General features: G+C 44.2%; 2 protein-coding genes across 2 annotated transcripts in view; one reads left to right on the top strand and one right to left on the bottom strand.

The window, feature by feature from the left end:
* Window positions 1-2,228, bottom strand: part of ACO2 (aconitase 2) — a 53,301-nt gene extending 51,073 nt beyond the window's left edge. Inside the window, exons 1-2 of the mRNA XM_007189116.2 lie at window positions 2,192-2,228; window positions 1,522-1,727 (exon numbers count right to left, since the gene is read on the bottom strand). Coding sequence (XP_007189178.2) covers window positions 1,522-1,727; window positions 2,192-2,213 — 228 coding nt within the window. The 5' untranslated portion in view covers window positions 2,214-2,228. The remainder of the gene's footprint in view (window positions 1-1,521; window positions 1,728-2,191) is intronic.
* On the top strand, window positions 1,978-10,602 carry PHF5A (PHD finger protein 5A). The gene is made up of 4 exons (XM_007189117.3): window positions 1,978-2,141; window positions 2,571-2,594; window positions 3,095-3,261; window positions 9,855-10,602. Exons 1-4 carry the CDS (start codon window positions 2,090-2,092, stop codon window positions 9,942-9,944), a joined length of 333 nt encoding a protein of 110 aa, XP_007189179.2. The 5' UTR covers window positions 1,978-2,089; the 3' UTR covers window positions 9,945-10,602.
* The last annotated feature ends 6,140 nt before the right edge of the window (window positions 10,603-16,742 follow it).

Genomic DNA, 16,742 nt, shown 5'->3' on the forward strand with positions numbered 1-16,742 from the left:
TAGTCCAGATCTCTTCCTACACAGGTCTAACACTCATGCATTCCAAGATCCTTTGTGATAGCAGTCCTCTCGTCCAAGCTCAATAAATCTGTAATAATTTATCTTATCAAATAATCTTGCCTAACTTCACTACATCATGGGTCAGGAGGATCAGAAAGAAACACTATTTCCACTTTGTTAACCTGGAGAATCAAAAGATCTAAAGAGATAATTAGCAAATCCCTTTTTTTGCCCAGAATTTACAGACCATAAAATAAATGATGATTTCGCTTTAAACCATATGGTTTAAATTTAAGCAATGTGACTTAAAAAAAAAAACTTCTGGTAACATAATACTTTTTGAGAGTACAGTACAAAACTTCTTTTTCAATTCTGTAATCAAAGTTGTGCTACTTGATCCAAAGTAGAATCACAAAGTTAAATGTAAAAGGTTATCAGAAAATATCTATAAATGCTTGCTCACTTTATTTTTATTAATGAAATACATGCCTGACATTGAATCTGAGTATAACACCTTCCTAGGATTGTCAAGTTAGGAGTGAAAAAACATCTGGCAGTCAGTCAATTTTCTAGATGGTTCATAACAGGACAGTCAAGGTCAAATTGTTGAATCTCTTTTACCCTCCCATCTAGTCATTGAAAAGCAACCAATTATGAGCTCAAAATACTCCATTCTGGGTACTCTCACAAATACAAATGTCAGCTCCAGGATCACACTTGGGCTCAGAAAGTTCTGAGGGCAGGCTGACATGAACAAGAACAGAGAACAGAGGGGTAGTAGGGCAGATGCCCAGGCCACAGCACTTCGGTAACACTCAGAGAGAGCAGGAACTTTCACCTACTTTCTAGCAGTTTCATCATCTATCAAATGAGAAGAGTCATCTCACCAAATGATTATATGAACCAAACGATATGATGAGGAATTAAGTCTTGAAGTCTTGTGCAAAGGTGAGAGACTACTGTTATCGTTACTAATTACTACGTCTGGGCACGGAAGGCCCCCTCGAACTCCTGGCTATATGTTCCGCAGGATCCCCACAAGATGGAATAGGTAATAGTTTTTTTCCGCCAAACTTCAGGTTTGGCAACCACGGATGCACCTGGCTAGCAAGGGTCTGCTGCTGAGAGATGAGAAGCGAGGCCTTCGGGCTCTGGACCTAGCGGGCTCCACAACCACCGCGGCCCCCAGTCACCTTGTCCTCACCTTGAGGAACGGCAAAAGAAAAAGAAAAAAAAAAAAAATCCTACATGGGAGAAAGTGCGGCCCTCAAAATAGGTGCCTCCACTCTTCACCTGGCCGCCGCTTCTGAGACCCACGCTTGCAGCGAGGCGGAGACAAGGCTGGGAGAGCTGACTGAGCCGGGGACGCCTTGACCTCGGGCGCCGGGCCCGCGGCAGGGACAGGTACACGAAAAGCCAGCCGGAGGTCGGGCCCGCCTCGCCTTGCCTCGCCCACAGCCGCAAGCACAGGAGGAGGCACCCCGCCCCCGTGAACCCAGAGGGCCCTCAGTTCGCTCTCACCTGCAGACGGGTCACCAGTAGGCTGTAAGGCGCCATTTTGTGCACTGACAAAGATGAGGTCGCTTGAAAATGACGTGCACACGGCGTACTTAAAGCCTTCGGGTAGGGGGCGTGGCCTGAAGAGAAACGCAACACCGTGAAGGCTGGGCCTCTGCAGAGGCGCCGAGTCGTGTGAGGGCCTTGGGCGGAGCTCCCGTGTGAGGAATCTAGAGGGGAGAGGACAAAGCTGCATAAAAACACTTGCGGAAGTAAATACCGGGAACGAAGATGTCTTATCGAAGTGCAAGCTTCATCTTTGCACTTTGCAATTTGTATCTTCCATTCAGATCTCTAAAGGTTTTTTTTTTTTTTTTGATGACTTTCATGCACCTGCCAGGACCTGACTCCCCAGTTACGACGGAAACTTGTCTTTGAAATGTGATCGCGCGAGAACGACCGGGCCTTGGTGCAAAGATTGTAAACGCTGATGGAAGCCTAGAGAACCAATCACGGCGATCAGGAGGCAGGAACAATGGAGGTTAAAGGTCGGCCGGAAGTTCTCTAAATTTCCGGTGGCATAGAGGGAGCTATGGCTAAACATCACCCGGACTTGATCTTTTGCCGCAAGCAGGCTGGTGTTGGTGAGACGGCCTCCTGCCCCCGACTGTCTCGGTGGGGATGGTATTAGAACCTGAGGAGTTCGGGGTTCCCATCACTTCCTTAGGGTCTTGCCTCGGGGGCGCCACTTCTCCCGCCTCACAGTCGGTAGTGTAGGAGCGCGTGGGTTTGTGGTCTCTGATGAAAAGAGGGCGGGGCGTGCGTGCTAGGAGCCGGAGGCGGGCTGCCGGGATGGGGTCCGGAGAAATTCTCAGTTTGCCCAGGACCTGGGAGGGGCTTCGGGAGGGTGTGGATTTGGTTCGGATTGAAGTTTATGAGGATAGGATGGAAAGACTCCCTCAGGGCTCACTGCAGTCCCTGCTCCTGTCTCCACCTCAAGCTCGAGGATGTTTGTCCCCTCTTCGTCAAAACCTTAATCCTAATTGTACTCTTTACCGTCTTTCATCTTGCAGCCATTGGAAGACTGTGTGAAAAATGTGAGTGGAACACGCCTCCCCAGACAGCCCACCCGTCCCACTCAGTTTCTGTGGAGCCAGCCAACGGGCATTTCCAGCGGTGCCACTAAGAGGGCTTTGAGTAGATGCGACTGGAAGCATGTTAACACAATGTCAGGCTGCAACTAAAGGCCACCACCCCACTCCAACTTGCACATTTTAGACACTAATTTGAGAAAAATCTCTAGCTGTGGACCAGAAGTAGCATGACCCCGTCCCCAACACACACAGCGTTCTGCCAGTTAATCATATAGACTTATCTGCCAGGTGCTATTCTAAGCTCTTTACCCATTAGTTGATTGACTTTTCCTGTGTGTTGTGGAGATTGAGCTGGACACTAGGTAAGCCCAGTTTTGTGATGCCAAAGAAGCAGGCCCTAAAGTCACCGTCAGAAGACCAGTGTATTTCCCCATTAGCAGGAGGAGGGCAAAGGACTTGAAGTACTTGCAAGTGGGCATAACTCCATTCTCTTTTCCTCACAGGTGATGGCAAGTGTGTGATCTGTGACTCCTATGTGCGTCCCTGCACCCTGGTGCGCATATGTGATGAATGTAACTACGGCTCTTACCAGGGACGCTGTGTGATCTGTGGAGGCCCCGGGGTTTCGGATGCCTATTATTGTAAGGAGTGCACCATCCAGGAGAAAGATGTGAGTATATACTAAGCTTTTCATCTGATCCTTCCTTTTATTTAGTAACACTTTACCATCCACTCCTGTGGTCTGTAGATTACTATGTTCATCTAGTCATCTAGGTTATAATTTCTTCAAGGTCTGTGAGCCATACTGGATGTAGTCCAACAAAACGCACTTATTTTGCATCAAGGACAATAATGCAAGAGAAGCAAATGTTTGTCAACACTAGCAATTTGGAAAGCCCTCTCTTCCTTTGATGTCTCTCTCTCTCTCATTATTTTTTTTTCTCTCATTATTTTTATTCAGAAATAATATCCTTTTTTTTTTCTTTTTGGCCACCCCCCCCCCCATGGCTTGTGGGATCTTAGTTCCCCAACCAGGGATTGAACCCAGGCCACGGCAGTGAAAGCCCAGAATCCTAACCACTAGGCACCAGGGAATTCCCAATATCCTGCATTTTTAAGCCCTAGCACAGTGCATGGTGTGTAATAGCCACTCAGTAATTCTCTTAACTATCATTAAGGACTATTTGGGTGGATGTAGTGACTTCTGAACGTGGGACAATTCAAGTTGATTTCAGTTCTAAGTGGCTAGAGAATGCTTTTGGTTTGATTTTGCAGAATTGATTGCAATTCTTCTGATGACATTTTTGCCCCTTGACATTGTGTGGTGGCAGTGGGTAGTTATTCAACTTCTTGAGCCAGATGCCAGGGCAGAGGGCTGTAGGTCTATACCAAAAGTAGGCTTCTTGGGGAGAGGGGTGGGAAACCCATGGTTCAGCTTTTATTCTTCTTATGACACAATAAAAGGAAGTGTGATCCACTGCCAATAGGCTAGTATAAGGTATCTGGTTACCTAATCTAGGATAAGGCGTAAGGCAAAAGATAAATAATTCTTGGGACTTCCCTGGTGGTCCAGTGGCTAAGACTCTGCACTCCTAATGCAGGGGACCCGGGTTTGATCCCTGCTCAGGGCACTAGATCCCACATGCTGCAACTAAGAGTTTGCATGCTGCAATTAAAAGAGCCTGCAGGGCTTCCCTGGTGGCGCAGTGGTTGGGAGTCTGCCTGCCAATGCAGGGGACACGGGTTTGGGCCCTGGTCTGGGAGGATCCCACGTGTTGCAGAGCAACTGGGCCCGTGAGCCACAACTACTGAGCCTGCGTGTCTGGAGCTTGTGCTCCGCAACAAGAGAGGCCGCGATAGTGAGAGGCCCGTGCACCGCGATGAAGAGTGGCCCCCGCTTGCCGCAACTAGAGAAAGCCCTTGCACAGCAACGAAGACCCAACACAGCCAAAAATAAATAAATAAATAAATAAATAATAAAAATAAAGGAATTCCTTTAAAAAAAAAAAAGTTCTAAAAAAAATAAAAATAAAAAAATAAAAGAGCCTGCAACTAAAAGATGCTGCACGCCCCAATGAAGATCCAGCTGATGGCAACAAAGATCCTGCGTGTGGCAACTAAGACCCAATGCAACCAAATAAATAACTAGATAGATAAATAAATAAAATCTTTAAAAATAAAAAAATAATTTTTTTTTTTTTTGGTCTGCGTTGCCTGGCTGTGGAATCTTAGTTCCCAGACCAGAGATGAAACCCAGGCCCCCTACAATGGAAGCACACAGTCCTAACCACTGGACCACCAGGGAATTCCCAAAAGATAAATAATTCTTAATACTTCCTTATGCAAAGAGTAGGTATTTATATACACACACACACACACACACACACACACACAATCTCTCTTTTTCTTCACAATAGCTTTGTTAAATAGGGATTATTATTATCTCCATTTACAGCTCCTCACCCAGCTAATAAGTGGCAAGTCCAAGCTGTCTGACTAAACCTAGCAGTGTCCTTTCATAAGTCCTTTTTTTTTTCTTTAACCCAATTTATTATTTATTTATTTATTTTTGGTTTTGTTGGGTCTTCGTTGCTGTGTGCAGGCTTTCTCTAGTTGCGGCAAGCAGGGGCTACTCTTAATTGCAGTGCGCGGGCTTCTCATTGCGGTGGCTTCTCCTGTTGCGGAGCATGGGCTCTAGGCGCGCGGGCTTCAGTAGTTGCAGCACGTGGGCTCTGTAGTTGTGGCTCGCGGGCTCTAGAGCGCAGGCTCAGTGGTTGTGGCGCACAGGCTTAGTTGCTCCGCGGCATGTGGGGTCTTCCCGGACCAGGGCTCGAACCTGTGTCCCCTGCATTGGCAGGTGGATTCTTAACCACTGCGCCACCAGGGAGGTCCCCTTTCATAAGTCTTTTTTTTTTTTTTCATAAGTCTTTTTAATGGGATCTGCCCGTGTTGAGGAGAAACAGTTCAGCCACCTCAGCAATCTTTGCATTTGGATCCTGTCTACCTCTAATAAGTGGGATATATCAGACCAGATAAAACTTTCTTAACATCATTAATTCTTCTGTTATTTAGGGAGATGAGAAAGGTCATAGATAAAGCACCAGAAACATAATTTCAGTTGGTGATTTGAACATCCTCTTGTCCTAAACTCTGATTTGCATTTACCTTTGACTGTCAAATCATACCCTGCTTGATCTGATCCACCAGCTAGGTGACACTCCCTTTATAGAAAGGACCTTGGTTTGTGTATTTGTCTCCCCTTTTCCCTAGTTCTTGGTACAGTCCCTGGCATGTACTGTAAGTATGGTCCACATTTTTGTTGCTACCTCTGTAAATCATCCATAGGGTTCCCCCTACAGAGTGTCTGGTATATAGTAGGTGTTTGGTAATTATTTATAGCCTGTATACCACGGTGAGACAATATCAGTGAAGAGAAAGTACAAACAATTCTTAAACTAGCTAAAACTAGCTAAAGAGTCCATTAAGGACAACATTTTCTTGAACTTTTCCATGGTTGTAGCTAGAGGTTTTGTTTTGTTTTGTTTTTTTGCAGCTAGAGTTCTTATCTGGCATATGCTTGGCAACCAGAGAGTGCTTAATAAATGTTAACTGCTGTCTGATTCCTCTGCATGCGGAATGTGACCTGATCTCTGTAGATCCTTGTGCCTCATTCTGCCCCTGAGAATTATTCTAGATGTCACCACTTCCTCTACTTCACGTGTACAGGAATGTTCTGAGGATATTTGAGATGGTATCTAGCTCACATTTACTCAGCAATAGTTTCCAAGGAACACAAAACAGTCCAGTGATATGATCCAGCCTCTCAGCCTTACAGGTCATCATGTAGATTAAGTGCCTAAGACTTTCCTATGCAGAAATCTTCCTGCAACCAAAGCAACCCCTGTTATTGTTCTCTTCCTGCAACTTCCATAATTTATAAGGAAATTAGACCAATAAACTAAGCTGGGTGTTCGCCATAGTTTTTCAAAGCTTCAAGAATACTCAGGATTTGGGGACAATATCTGTGGGCATTGCTGCCAGAGGACAAATTTGTTTCTTTGCTTTTTTTTTAAATAAATTAATTTATTTATTTATTTTTGGCTGCTACTCTTCGTTGCGGTGCGCAGGCCTCTCATTGTGGTGGCTTCTGTTGCTGCGGAGCACGGGCTCTAGGCACGTGGGCTTCAGTAATTGTGGCTCTCGGGCTTAGCTGCTCCGCAGCATGCAGGATCCCCCCAGACCAGGGTTTGAACCAGTGTCTCCTGCGTTGGCAGGCGGACTCCCAACCACTTCGTCACCAGGGAAGTCCCTTTTTTTTTTTTGAAAGAAATACTTTGTCCTATCTAAAGTGAAGCTTTGGGCTTCCCTGGTGGCGCAGTGGTTAAGAATCCGCCTGCCAAATCAGGGGACACGGGTTCAAGCCCTGCTCTGGGAAGATCCCACATAGTTGCTCCGCGGCATGTGGGATCTTCCCGGACCAAGGCTTGAACCCGTGTCCCCTGCATTGGTAGGTGGATTCTTAGCCACTGTGCCACCAGGGAAGTCCCTAGCGTTGGTTTTTAAGTATTACTTGAAAGTCCTGGATTTTCACTAGGCCCAGGTCCAGGATAATTTTTGTAGCTTGCTTTTGTGACATAGAAACAGACTTGACATACAGCCCTTCTCAGAAAGGAAATCCATAGGCATTGAGTTCTCCTTGGTGGTTGCTACAGGAGCCTGTCTTAGGCTTCTCCTGGGGATGTTTTAATGGACATGTTTAGTATAATGAAAACAAGCACTTGGCAGTCTAGTGTCTACTTTTTTTGTGAAATTTTAGAAATGAAGTGGCCATTAAACATGGACATTCAATTCAAGCCATAGCTGCCTAAAATAAAAGCTCCCTGTGCTCAGAATGGGAAAATCTGTCATACTCTGGGAGGACTGAGAAAGGATGAAATCTGTATTCAGGCATACAATTGCTAAAAGAGCTACTACCATCAGGCAGACATTTGCAGGTTGTTTTTTATGTACTCCCTAGCTCAACTCACAAATACTCTCTGTACTGCCCTTCGAGGTTTCTTAACAGTCCTTCCATCTTCCTTTTCATGCTTTCCATTTACAGGTGTATTCACAAAAGCCAGCCAGTTCCAATGCACACATCCTCACCTCTTCACAGCATTGGTGGAATTTGGGAACAACCACGAGGCCCACGGGAGATGTGTAGAAAATAAAAAACAGGAGTTTAGGCAAGAAAGCAGGAAACTTATAAGTCAGTGAGAGAAAATGCCATAAAAGCCAAAGAGCTAATAATCCAATGCATTGGTTTTCCGATTTTTTTTCAACTTTTTAACATGTAGAGTCCCATCTTCAAAAAGTATCTTACACAGAAGCCACGTGTGTATGTGTGTGTCTGTGTGTTAGGTTGAACCATCATGAAATTGCTTATATTTATTTTTTGCAATTTCTTATAATTTATTAAGGGCTGGCTATATGCTAGGCATTGTTCTAAGTATATTGATTCTTAATTCTGTAAGGTCGGTTCTACCATTGTAGTAATTTAATATGTGACTAAAAAGAGACACAAGGAGGTTAATAACTTCTCAAAATTCAGGTGACCTATCTCCAGAGCCTACAACCTTTTTTTTTTTGTTTTTTTTGTTTTTTTGGCTACGTTGGGTCTTTGCTGCTGAGCGCGGGCTTTCTCTAGTTGTGGCGAGCAGGGGCTACTCTTCGTTGCGGTGCGCAGGCTTCTCATCGCAGTGGCTTCCCGTTGCAGAGCACAGGCTATAGGTGCGCGGGCTCAGTAGTTGTGGTGCATGGGCTTAGTTGCTCTGAGGCATGTGGGATCTTCCCAGACCAGGGCTTGAACCCATGTCCCCTGCATTGGCAGGTGGATTCTTAACCACTGCACCACCAGGGAAGTCCCTACCATCTTAATATGAGTGAGAACACAGCTGCACAGATTGGGGGATGAGTCCTACTGTCACCTGGCCCCTCTCAGGACTCTCTAGGGCTCTATAAATACAGTTCATATACATTGACCTGATCCAGTCATCTTATTTTATAGTTGGATACAAATCCAGACAGAAGAGGTTTGCCCACAGTCACACAAGTCAGTGAGGCAGAGTAAGCCTGAACAGGCTATCATCATACCATAAAATTTCAAAGCATCCCTAAAGGGCTTAAAGCACTGTTGTGTTTAATAGCAGGCTACCTGAGGCCAGGAGAGGCAGCTCTTCCCACATTTGTACCAGGACTTTCAGTACAGATTACGTGGCTTACTTGAGTTCACCTAGCAAGCCATTGGTGGGGCTGGGCCCACAACCTGGCTTGCTTAGCACACCAAACTCCACAGATGGTAGTTCTCAGTGTAATACATGGTACGTGTTTTCTAGAAAATAATGAAATGTTAGTGTTGGCTTTGTGTGGTTTCAGAGATTCTTGTACAGTGTTGATATCAGTCCCCAAAAAGAGAAATCAGCTGAATTAGAAATGAGATGCCTAAGGACTTGATTCATTCATTCATTCTATAGCCCAGTGTCACAGGAAACAGCTACCTTTGACATGGGTGTTTAATAAAATCATGAGATCTAAGAAGGTTTATTCCAGTAGCAATTCCCCAATTTTCCTCCCATCATCCCACATCAACTGATGGAGTCATCATTCCTGCAAAACACAGCTTCCCAAGGGCTTCACTGAAACCACTCAAGCTCACAAAACGGCCAGGGGAGTGTGTCACTACACATCAGAGTATGAGCCGTCAACAGCTGTCTCTGGCACAGGAGCACTCTTCCCCCAAGACCATGTGTCCGGTTAAGTGAATTAATACGGACACGTCAAACTCAGTATTCTCTTATGATGTTTAAAATGTAAGGTACTAGTTCCTCAAGTCTTTAGATTTTTTTCCCTTGGTATTTTCTCCTTTCTTGGGATAGTGAAAGAGAGCTAGGAAGCTTGATCTGTAGATGATTATTACCATTTCTTACCTCTCACTTGGAGAAAATCCTTTGAACACCTTAGAGAGTTTTAGATTCTACCTCCACTATATCATATTAGTAACAGAAGTGGGCTAAGAATCCAGCATTATAAGTGCAGGCCACTGGATAAATGGTGGACAGGCCCTGGGCACATTCTAGGTGTTTAGTAAATACTTGATTGATCAAATAGGACAATTGAACTGGTAAGATGAATGGCTAAACCATTAATCCAAAAGTTATTTTTATCTTAAATCCCTCTCAGTTCAAGCTCAGAGACTTTTAACAACTTATCTATTCTGTTTTCCAGAGAGATGGTTGCCCAAAGATTGTCAATTTGGGTAGCTCTAAGACAGATCTCTTTTATGAACGCAAAAAATATGGCTTCAAGAAGAGGTGATTGGTGGGCTGCCTCTTCCTCCCCCCGTCAAGCTGCTGCAGCTGCCAAAAGAAATGCCTACAGAAAGGAAATGGAGCACACAGCATCACCTGAATTGCCTATTAGTACACTGGCACCTTTCCACCCTTTCCTCTCCTCTCACCCAGCCATGGTAGGAATGGAAAAAAAGATTCTTCGCAGAGCACTCTGGCAGACTGTACCACAGACAAATTAATAGATTGATTCATGGCATTCCTTAAATTCAAGAAGCAAGTCTGTGTTAATCCACATCGAGAAGTTCTGTACACCAAAAGCTTCTAAAACAGGAACGATATATCATTTCAGTCTTCTGTTTGAGGAGCTGGCTGTGAGGCTGGCTGCAGTGAGAAGCGTGGCCTTGCAGCAGCTCTGATGGCAGCTGTCCTTGATGAAACATCTGCAGTGCGGTGGGGGCTCTCAGAACAGTCAGTGTGGGCATTTCATCTTGTAACACCCACCAGGTGGTGCTGCTTCATGTAATTTTTCTTCTAAAAATTGGAAACCCTTTCTGTTGCTATTGTATTCATAAAGTAGGTGTTTATTTTCTGGTAGTCAGCCCCTTCCCAATTTAATTTTAACTCTAGGAATTTTAGTCACCCAGGAATTTGTGATTCAAAATAAAGGTATTGGGATTCATTAAGCACCTTGTTCTCTTATTACTACTGGAATTCAAAACCACCCATGCCTTTTATGATAGGTAAACCAAAGTTTTTTTTTTTTTTTTAATTTTTTTTTTTTTTTAATTTTATTTATTTATTTATTTATTTATTTTATTTTTGGCTGTGCTGGGTCTTTGGTTCGTGCGAGGGCTTTCTCCAGTTGCGGCAAGTGGGGGCCACTCTTCATCGCGGTGCGGGGACCGCTCTTCATCGCGGTGCGCGGGCCTTTCACTATCGCGGCCCCTCCCGTCGCGGGGCACAGGCTCCAGAAGCGCAGGCTCAGCAGCCGTGGCTCACGGGCCCAGCCGCTCCGCGGCATGTGGGATCCTCCCAGACCAGGGCTCGAACCCGTGTCTCCTGCATTAGCAGGCAGATTCTCAACCACTGCGCCACCAGGGAAGCCCCAAAGTTATTTTTAGACACTTTGCTGTTTCCCCTTCCTGTCCGACTTGAATTTTGAACAGAAGAGATGGCTTCCAGTAATGGTGAAGGGAATGAGACAAAATGTACTCGAATGAGTTAGGAGAGCTGAACTTGGTTGACTTGTTTCACAGAGTATATATACTCACATTAAGGATATGAGGGGAGGGATTTCCCCAGTGGTGCAGTGGTTAAGACTACGCACTTCCAATGCAGGGGGCATGGGTTCAGTCCCTGGTCAGGGAACTAAGATCCCACACGCCTCTCAGTGCAGCCCCTCCACCAGAAAAAAAAAAAAAAAGCATACGGAAGGTTTGTTTAAGTAAATTCAAATTCAGACGCATCCTTTACCCTAACTCAACTACCTGTACTTTTTGTCTGCTAGAGGCAATAAGCAAGTTATCCTGAGGAGCCACATTCATAATTGGAGACTTCCAGTCAAGTAGGTCTTTGACACCATGAATTTGAAAAAGGTTGTGAGTCCTGCAGAATCCAGGGGCCTGGCCCAATGTTACACTGCAACTCAGTGGCAGATCCAAGTTGAGATGAGAGCTTTCTGACTTCCTATCAGGGTTTTATCTTGGATCAATAAAACTTGGTTATTTGTAATGTATTGAGTGTCCAAAATAGAATTAAGATAACCTCTGCCTTTAAGGAATTTAATAATTGAGCTTGCCAGAAATAGCCCAGTGTAACACAGGGGATGCACAAAGGAAGGGTTCTGGGCCTCGCATGGGGTACTTCGGGAAGGCTAGGGGAAGGCCACAGCCATAGGGCTGCCATGAGGGCTCCTTTCAGTTCCTCAAACTGCCGTTTTCCTTCCTGCCGCAGTGCTTTTTACCTGTTTTTTACCTCTAAAGCTGTGCTTCCCTTCTGCTCAGCTAACTCCTACTCATCCTTCAGACCTTAGCTAAGTATTTCCTAAAAGATGCCTCATCCAACCCCCAATCTAAGTTCATCTTGTTATACTCCCACATAGCACCATAAGCATTTTGTTAATAGCATTTGGTAATATTGACTGTCATCTACTAGGCTGTGTTCCATGATGGCAGGAAGCAAGTCTGTTCTGCCCAGCAGGTAGCAGGTGCTCAGTATTGAATGAATAACTGAAGTCATAGAAACCAGATAATAAACTGGGCTTTGAAGGCCATGTTGGAACCTACAGGCAAAGGGGGTAGGGTCTGCAGGTAAAGATATTTGTGTGGGGGAGACAGTTTGAATGGGGTGATGTGTTTGGGGAGCTCTGAGCAGTTCTAAAGCATCAGGTGAGGGTTATGGTATATCAAACGAGTTGCAGAAACCAGATAATTTTCAGATTATAACTAGAATCTGTCATTTGATTCTATAGTAACTTTAGTTTTAATGTGTAATATAAGTCAAAATGTTTTGTTTTGCTAAACAAATCAATTTCTAAAATTTGTTTATTGGGACTTCCCTGGCAGTGGTTCAGACTCTGTGCTTCCAATGCAGGGGGCACAGGTTCAATCCCTGGTGGGAGAACTAAGATCCCACATGCCGCGTGGTATGGTCCCCCCGCCAAAAAAAACATTTATTAACTACCTTGGTACACATAACATCTTGCATCTCCAGATTTTTGAAAAGCTACTCCTTACTTTCAGCAAAACACCACCTTAACTGTGCTCTGTGAGTCTTAGTGTGTATGCCTCTAAAAGTTCTTGCAAGGGAGCTTAAAATTTAATGCGCGGTAGGATTTCCACACTGATAAGCAACAGGACAAGTTCAACCTCAGTCCGGTGAATTCTGCTGAACTCTGTTCCTCTGTCACCTAATTTTATAATCCCATTCTCCATTTGTTTGTTCTCTGAGGCCAAGAGAATGATACAATACAACGAATAAGTTAAAAACGCCTTAGATAAACAGCGTTCAAGTTCAAATCCTTAGTTATCGTCTACCTTGGACTTTAGAGTAAGTCCTTTTCAGTTTTAAAAATTAGAATAGGGCTTCGCTGGTGGCGCAGTGGTTGAGAGTCTGCCTGCCAATGCAGGGCACACGGGTTCGAGCCCTGGTCTGGGAAGATCCCACATGCCGCGGAGCAACTCGGCCCGTGAGCCACAACTACTGAGCCTGCGCGTCTGGAGCCTGTGCTCGGCAACGAGAGGCCGCGATAGTGAGAGGCCCGCGCACCGCGATGAAGAGTGGCCCCCGCTTGCCACAACTAGAGAAAGCCCTCGCACAGAAACGAAGACCCAACACAGCCATACATACATACATACATACATACATAAAAAGAATGTAAGCAGACAAGAATAGCATTAAAAAAATAAAAAAATTTAAAATTTAAAAAAAAAAAAAATTAGAATAATGATAATACTAAATTCTCTATTGGGAATACATTGCTTACAAGCTTTATTTTAACCTCTAATAGTATATAGTTCTGTGAAAAGAATTAGAATAATGATCTCAGCCAACTGTGTATGGCCACAAAAAATCAGAATGGGCTTAAAAATTATTTCTTTTCTCCATTGTTGAGATAAGCACTACCTACACAGGTCTAGTTGAAATAACTGAACTCATCATAGTCAGTCTAAGAAAGTGGTTCCATTTCCTGGGTTTATGATTATTACTATTAAGTATTCAGTGTTTGATACATTCATTTCTAGGATCTAAAAAGGATGGGTGTCTTCCAGCTTCTCAGATATACTCTGTACACATATGGTAATTTAATCTCCTTTAAACATTGCACTTTACATGTGCTCTTGCTCCAAAGAAAAAAAAGTATAAAGAGAAATGTGTGGGCTTTATAATCGGTCCTGTATTTTAATTCTAATCTGCTATTGACCTTTAGTGAGGTTTTCGGTGCTTTTTTTTTCTTATCTATTAAATAAGGATATTAATGCCTCCCTCTTTGGGTTGTAAGGATTAAATGTGACCTCGTAAGTGCCTGACCCTTACTGGGAAGGCTTCACATCATAAATGGTAGCTCTTTTACAATGGGCCTTTACTTCACAGATAAACATTTAAGTTCTAGCATTGAAGATCCTCCATATGGTTCCCTCTCTTCCCTACCCCTCAGGTTTTCCTCTATTCATTCTCTGCTGTTCATTAGGCAGCTGAAGGGAATTCCTCACACACAGCCCATCTTCTTGGCTCTCTATTTCCTTTGTTTGAAATACCATTCCACCACCGTCACATCATCCAGCCAAGTCTGTACCTTCTCCTTCTAAGCTCCTAACATCTCATGAATGCTTCCAGATGCACCATACCCCACAAAAATCTCTCATGCCTCGTACATATGTATAACAAAAATTTCATGAAACATTTACTGTGTGTACAGTATTTTCAATTTATTCTGTTCTAAAAAAGAAAAAAACACTTATTAGAAAAAGGGGTCACAAATTCAGGAGTCTGGGTGAGTAACATAAGTGATTAAAAGGGAGGGGTGGGACTTCCCTGACGGCCCAGTGGTTAAGACTCTGCCCTTCCATTGCAGGGGTCACGGGTTCCACCCCCAGTTAGGGAACTAAGATCCCGCATGCCGAGCGTTGCCGCCAAGAAAAAAAAAAAGCATGATGATCAACGGTATGTGGCACTGGGCCTCAGTGTCTGGGGGACAATAGGGAGTGGTAGGGACCTTGGAACCAGAGAGCACAGGCCCTGTCTAGAGAAGACAGTTGCTGTTCAAGTCCAGACAATTGCCAGCTTGAATACCCAGTGTTAACAGATCTTTTGAATTTAGGACAAGTGGCAAATTAAGATATTTTTGTGCAATCTCCCAAGTTTTAAGTGTTGCCAACTCATTTTTTTTTTTGGATGGGGACCATTTTTAAAGTCTTTATTGAACTTGTTACAATATTGCTTCTGCTTTTTTTTTTTTTTTATGTTTTGGTTTTTCGGCCCCGAGGCTTGTGGGATCTTAGCTCCCCTACCAGGGATCGAACACCCCCCGCCCCTGCATTGAAAGGTGAAGTCTTAACCACTGGACCACCAGGGAAGTCCCTGTCAACTCATTTTTGAAATTTTAATGTGTCAGTATATGCCAAGGCAATACATCCACCAGATGTGGACCTTGGCCTGCCAATTAGCAGCTTCTAAATTAAGAAAATTAACTTCCCAGGGAATCAAATTCAACTGACTAAATTTCAAAGAGATTGTATGTCACTATATTTTGACCTGTAGCTCTTTATAGTTTGAAGCAAGGACATAAAGGTGAAAGATTCTTTGCCTTGGTTGGAATTTTCCTGCCTTTAAAAAAAAAAAAAAAAAGTCTCCAGTTCCCATCTTTCCCCAGTTATTCAGTTCCTTATCAACTCTATCCCCAAGTGGCCTCTCTGCCACCACCAAGGCTACAATGATACTTTCTTTGAACACGGTAGTTTTAGTGCCTTAGCCAAAGACAGGTTTGTTCACTTACCTTGTTTACTAGAATTCACTCACATCAGGTCAATACATAGCAAATCGTTTGCCCTTGGCATCCATCCAATCACTCTTCTCCAAAGCTAATTTCTGTTGTGGCTGTCTTTGCTCCTGCCCAGTTGGAGGAGTGGATCTGAAGAATCAAACTGAGGAACTATTTTCTTGGATAACTTAAAAGAAACTACAAAATTTCTCACCCCAACATGTGTATATGAGAGAGTGACTCACCCCTGAGAGTTAATTGGGGCTAATTATGACTAGCCTGACTTGTCACAACAAAACATCTGGCATAACTTGCTTACTCTCAGACAGGGGAGCTGCCTCCACCCTCTCCTCAAGCACACGCTTACTCCTGAAGCTCACCATTTTGAAAACAAAGCGTATGCCTTTCAACGTATGATTATTCCAAATGGGAGGGGACTCTGGAATGCTTGAGTAGGAATTCAGCTCACAATTAAGCCCTGGCAAGATGAAATCACACGTTGGGGAGAGAAAAAACGTCCTCCTCACCACATGATAAATGGAGACATCAGCAGTTAAGAATGATTACCTTTTTCCCCTCTATTTTATTTTTTCCTATTTATATGCTAACCCTTTACCCAGGGATCCCATTTACCAAGGAAGCTGGATTTCTCAGTTTTGTTTCAGTGATATTGCTCAAGGCGGGTGTGTTTTCAGCACTGCAGGGGAGATTCGAATAAATATAGGAACGCGCAAAAATTCAACACCTTCCTTCCAGGGATTCACTCCGCTCTCCCACAGCCTGCAGTGAACGGTAGGAAATGTATACCCTTTATCTACTTATGTGGACTCCATCCCTCCTTCCTGTGATACCCTAGGAGAATTCGTTTCAACTCACCCTCACCATTCTCATCCTGTCTTGTAAGGTTTCCTATTGGGAAATACACAATGAACTGAACTGAGCACAGCACATGTAGAATGCAATTTGGCCAGAACGGTGACTTTTAATTAAGAATAGTACCTATTGGGCTTCCCTGGTGGCGCAGTGGTTGAGAATCTGCCTGCCAATGCAGGGGACACGGGTTCCAGCCCTTGTCTGGGAAGATCCCACATGCCGCGGAGCGACTGGGCCCGTGAGCCACAATTACTGAGCCTGCGCGTCTGGAGCCTGTGCTCCGCAACAAGAGAGGCCGCGATAGTGAGAGGCCTGCGCACCGCGATGAAGAGTGGCCCCCGCTCTCCGCAACTGGAGAAAGCCCTCACACAGAAACGAAGACCCAACACAGCCATAAATAAATAAATAAATAAAATATTTAAAAAAAAAAAAAAAAAAAGAATAGTACCTATTTGAGACAGGCTTTACATA

The sequence above is a fragment of the Balaenoptera acutorostrata genome, chromosome 11 (assembly GCF_949987535.1).
Source record: "Balaenoptera acutorostrata chromosome 11, mBalAcu1.1, whole genome shotgun sequence".
Lineage (NCBI taxonomy): Eukaryota > Metazoa > Chordata > Mammalia > Artiodactyla > Balaenopteridae > Balaenoptera > Balaenoptera acutorostrata.

Excerpts from the sequence above, each read along its gene's own strand:
- PHF5A (XM_007189117.3), top strand. The coding sequence starts at position 2,090 with ATGGCTAAACATCACCCGGACTTGATCTTTTGCCGCAAGCAGGCTGGT. Across the intron at positions 2,142-2,570 it reads CCGCAAGCAGGCTGGTGTTG|CCATTGGAAGACTGTGTGAA; the intron begins GTGAGACGGCCT and ends TTCATCTTGCAG. Across the intron at positions 3,262-9,854 it reads GCACCATCCAGGAGAAAGAT|AGAGATGGTTGCCCAAAGAT; the intron begins GTGAGTATATAC and ends TCTGTTTTCCAG.